This window comes from Marmota marmota, unplaced genomic scaffold (genome assembly GCF_001458135.2).
Source record: "Marmota marmota marmota unplaced genomic scaffold, marMar, whole genome shotgun sequence".
Classification (NCBI taxonomy): domain Eukaryota; kingdom Metazoa; phylum Chordata; class Mammalia; order Rodentia; family Sciuridae; genus Marmota; species Marmota marmota.
Window position 1 is genome coordinate 12,221,174 of NW_026000164.1, and position 4,530 is coordinate 12,225,703.

General features: G+C 43.9%; 1 protein-coding gene across 2 annotated transcripts in view; it reads right to left on the reverse strand.

Annotated features, from left to right (window-relative positions):
* Ttc26 (tetratricopeptide repeat domain 26) overlaps positions 1–1,568 on the reverse strand; it is a 69,150-nt gene extending 67,582 nt beyond the window's left edge. The window contains exons 1-2 of one of the 2 annotated variants that reach the window (XM_048786856.1): positions 1,168–1,568; positions 557–694 (exon numbers count right to left, since the gene is read on the reverse strand). In XM_048786856.1, coding sequence (XP_048642813.1) covers positions 557–694; positions 1,168–1,170 — 141 coding nt within the window. In that variant the 5' untranslated portion in view covers positions 1,171–1,568. The remainder of the gene's footprint in view (positions 1–556; positions 695–1,167) is intronic. The other variant, XM_015493784.2, reaches the window with a different exon arrangement.
* Positions 1,569–4,530: the final 2,962 nt, after the last annotated feature.

Consider the following 4,530-nt stretch of genomic DNA (forward strand, 5'->3'; position numbering starts at 1 on the left):
GCAATATGTAAATCAATGGATGTGTAACTGATGTGATTCTGCAATCTGTGTATGGGGTGAAGGTGGGAGTTCATAACCCACTTGAATCAAAGTGTGGAATATGATATGTCAAGAAATTTGTAATGTTTTGAACAACCCACAATAAAAAATTAAAAAAAAAAAATGAACATGGTAGAATTGTTCAAATTTGACCAAAATTTTATTACATAATAGAACTAATAATGCCCAGGAGTTAGGATAAACAATGTGAGAAATGAAACTGTATTAAGTGTCACTCCATATTTTTAGGTTTAATCCACTATCTGTGAAACTAGACACAATCAAAGTGGCCCTTAAGAAAGAAGTTGTTTTTGTTATTGTTGTTTTTAAAGGTCATCTTCAGTCAGGTTTATAGTTAACTTGGAATCTGCAACTTACCAGATTTACTAGGTGTTTCCTTGAAGAAACCCCATAATGCATCCACCTGTTACAACAATATAGCAACCAGCATTCACCTGAACATTCGTCTATAGTCTAGTATTTACCAAATCAAGAAGCAATCTTCTTTGGACCTTACCTCCAATAGGGTAATAGCGCCAGTGAAATCTCTTTGTGAAAGTAGCTCCTCTAGTTTTGGAATCTTCCTACCTTTCTTCTTTCTTTTGTCAGAGTGCGGTACTTCCCCGCCTACGGCAGGCTTGGCCCTTGAAAGCATCTGCAAAAGAAACGACGAAGACAACTGAAGGGTCCAATTTCGATGGTCCGATTTAAACGGAGTGACAGCTCCACGATTTACAAGTGAAATCCTTAACAACAAATTTGAAGTCTATTCAAATTCCTTTGGAAGCACTGCATTTTCCTGAGAGGGCCATCACTCTGTACGTGAGCTGAACCCAACAGCTACTCCCAACTTTTTTACCCATTGAAGACGCTTCCACGCAGCTTCTGTCACCTCGGCCTCCCCTTGCTCTGCTGTCCATCCCGTGTGCAGCTCAGGTGTGGGGAAATGGAGAAGCAGGAGGGAGGAAAGCGTCAAGGCATTTAGGTTTGCATCCCTCCATACCCCCGTGGGAATGCAGAGAGGCTGGAGGGACCAGCCTCTGCTGACACACCCGGACGGTACCCCAAAGTGTGCCGGGAGTCTCTAGCCTCCAGCCCTGGACCCCTTTACTATCCAGAGCCACTAACCATCTTGGCGTCGTCCCCGTGAGCCCTCTCTGCAGATAGACAGCAAAGGCCGCTCCTCCGCTAGGCGCCGCATCCACACAGCTCGATCGGTCTCCACGGCAACCCCGCCGGGCGGCTGGTCCCTCTGAGAAAAGAGCTCGTCGGAGAACCAGCGACCTCCGCTATTTGGTTCCGTACCACTTCCGCCGTGGACGAGTGGACGTTAGTCTCTTGGGAGGAGAGCGATGTTCTTTGTGCTGAGAGCGAGTTTGTCTGTGTCTCTATTTACGAATTTACTTTAGGAAAAGACTAATTAGAAAGGCATTGATTTTCAAATGCAAGTTCCTTGGGAGATGTATTTCCGAGGACCACTTCCGTTTTGGATTTGGGCTCCATAGCAACCCCGGGCTCCGACACCTTGTTTGTGTCTCCTGCTAGGGAGGGAGGAGAACCGAGGGCGTTGACATTTGGACGCGGAAGTAGAACCCAAATCGCTTCTTATCTGCTTAGTTACGCCCCCACACAGTAAGGAACTGTGATAAATATTTGCTCCTGGCCGGGCTCTGTGGGACTTGCAGCTCTCCCCGCGGCTGGGGAGATTGCGGTAGCAGGATCACGCGATCAAAGCCAGCCTCAGCAATTTAGCAAGGCCCTAAGCAACTTGAGAGACCCTGTCTCAAAATAGAAAATTAAAAGGACTGGGGATGTGCCTCAGTGGTAAAGTGCACCTCTGTTCAATCCCAATAATGCGTCCCTAAAGGTATCTCACTCCCGAACCCAGTTAGCAGGCCTGCAAAAATAGTCTTCAAAAATCACCAAACCATGGAATGCTGGAGCTGGCAGGCACTTTAGCAGACACCCAGTCAACCTCTTAGAATTAACAGACTAAAGTAGCCTCGCTTGGTGGTGCAGACCTGTAATATAGCATTGAGTGTGCTTGACATGTTAGTCCTCCCAACTTTAGCTCTAAGAATCACTCACCTAGGTGTTATGAAACACGTAATAACATACATAGTCCTACAAAAGCTGATTGGAACTTGCAATATATTGTAGTAACAAGAGAACACTAGTTTCTGAGAAATTATTAAAAATAATAATCCAGATTGTGATGGTTGTATGACTATGTCAATTTAGTAAAGATCATTGACTTGTACAATTGAAACAAGCAAGTTTTATGATATGTAAAATTGTATCTCACTCAATCTGGATTTGTTTGTTTTAAAGGCAATCCAGCTCTGAGCTCAGTGATGTTCTTGAGTCACTGAATCTCCATTTTCACCCTGGAGTAATGCACAGTGACATTAACTAATCAGAAACCATTGGAAATCATGCCCCTGTCCTTCACCAGGTCCATGAATTGCTGAGGAAATACTGAGACATTAAGAAGTTTGGGCCGGAGCTAAGGAGGTGGCCCAGTAGCAGAACACATGCCTCACATATACAGGGCACAGAAAAAAAAAATGTTTTGGCATTTCTCAGTAGGTTGATCTTTTTTTTTTTTTTTAAGAAAAAATAAAAGTCATGAAAAGAACTCTCCACCTCTCTCCTACAGATCTTAGTAACTCTATTCGTTGGTTCTGAGTACTGTTACTTTTTTTCCTTCTTTTGTTCACTAGGTTTATAAATGTTCGCTACTGCCATTAAAAAAAAAAAAGTCTTAGAAACCAAATTTTATGCCACTCCCTGTGGGGAACCACTCTGAATGACCTGCGCCTTCCACCCTGGGAGGCTCTGACTGATCACTACTAGTGACTTGGGCTATGTCCAGGTTCAGGAAGTTGAGGGCGTGTCTTCAGATGTAGGCGTGTCACCAAAGGAGTTGAGCTACACTCACCCATTCCTTTGTAACCCTACCCCTTTGCCCTGTTTGGGGTAGAAGGTTCAATGGAAAGACCCTTAGTGTGTCCCCTTCTCTTGCTCTGCCTTTGAGAGTGGCTTTCCCAGATGTCAATCAACCTGCTGACAGCAGACATCATGAAGCTAGACTCAGTACCCCCCAAACCTGACCCCTTGCCTCATTTGAATGGCTTCTCCTCAACAAAAGGGTTCAGCACATGCTGTGCTCTCTCTTTCTCTTTCTTCGGACCCTTAAGGTCAGAGGAGCCATCACAGGACCCAAATAAAAAGGTGTGTCTGTCTCTATGTGATTATTTCGTGCAGCCCAGTTCACCTGGGACAACTCCCTCTTAGCAAGCTATATGGGGAGAGGATGACTGATGGATGATTCATTCGAAACAAGTACAAGAATGGTTCCTGGATTCAACATTCAAAAATAAACTACTTGAGGAAATACATTTTTCAATTATTTTAAATGATGATGATGATGCTATTCAGAAGTACTACATATTCACTATGAGAATTTTGGAAGATACTAAGAATTAAAATGAAGAAAATGTAAACTACACAAAAAAACAACATTTATTAACATATCAGTGCTTTTCAGAAAGTGATTTAACAAGCTTGGCATGGTGGTACATGCCTGTAATCCCAGCGATTCAGGAGGCTGAAGCAGGAGGATTGTAAGTTTGAGACTAGTCTCAACAATTTAGCAAGGTTCTAAGCAATTTAATGAAACCCTGTCTCAAAAAATAAAAAGCACTGGGGATGTAGCTCTGGGGTAAAGCACCCCTGTTTTTAATCCCCAGTAACAAAGCAACAACAACAACAAAACTGAATGGCCTCCTCTATGTGAGGATACTGTGAGAAAAAATTTTTAAGTTCTGATTGCTAATGTAATTGTTTACTTGGTGGAAAGATAATGGAGAAGTCTGAAAGCCATATAAACATGTGATGTAAACAGGAAAAACTTCAGGCATTCCAGGCCACTGAGCCCTGCAAGGAACGCCCTGGTAGCCACCTGCTGAGGTGAGGAACCCTGGGAGGGCCTGGTTGTGGCAGCCCCCAGGCTGCAGTGTGGACTGAGGGCCAAGTAAGCTTGTGTACTTTGGAGTTTGAATCTTGTTTCCTCACTGATTGAATTAGGATGATCAATCCCCCAAAAAACAACTGGCGAATGTTTTCTTGGATATAAGGTGACTGACTCATGGTGGGGTAGAGAGAGGGAGCATGGGAGGGGTAGAGGAACTCTAGATAGGGCAGAGGGGTGGGAGGGGAAGGGAGGGTCAGGGGGTTAGCAATGATGGTGGAATGTGATGGACATCATCATCCTAAGTACATGTGTGAAACACGAATTGGTGAACATACATTATATACAGAGTTATGAAAAATTGTGCTCTATATGTGTAATAAGAATAGTGGGGGCTGGGGATGTGGCTCAAGCGGTAGCGCACTTGCCTGGCATGCGTGTGACCCGGGTTCGATCCTCAGCACCACATACAAACAAAGATGTTGTGTCCGCCGAAAAGCTAAAAAATAAATATTAAA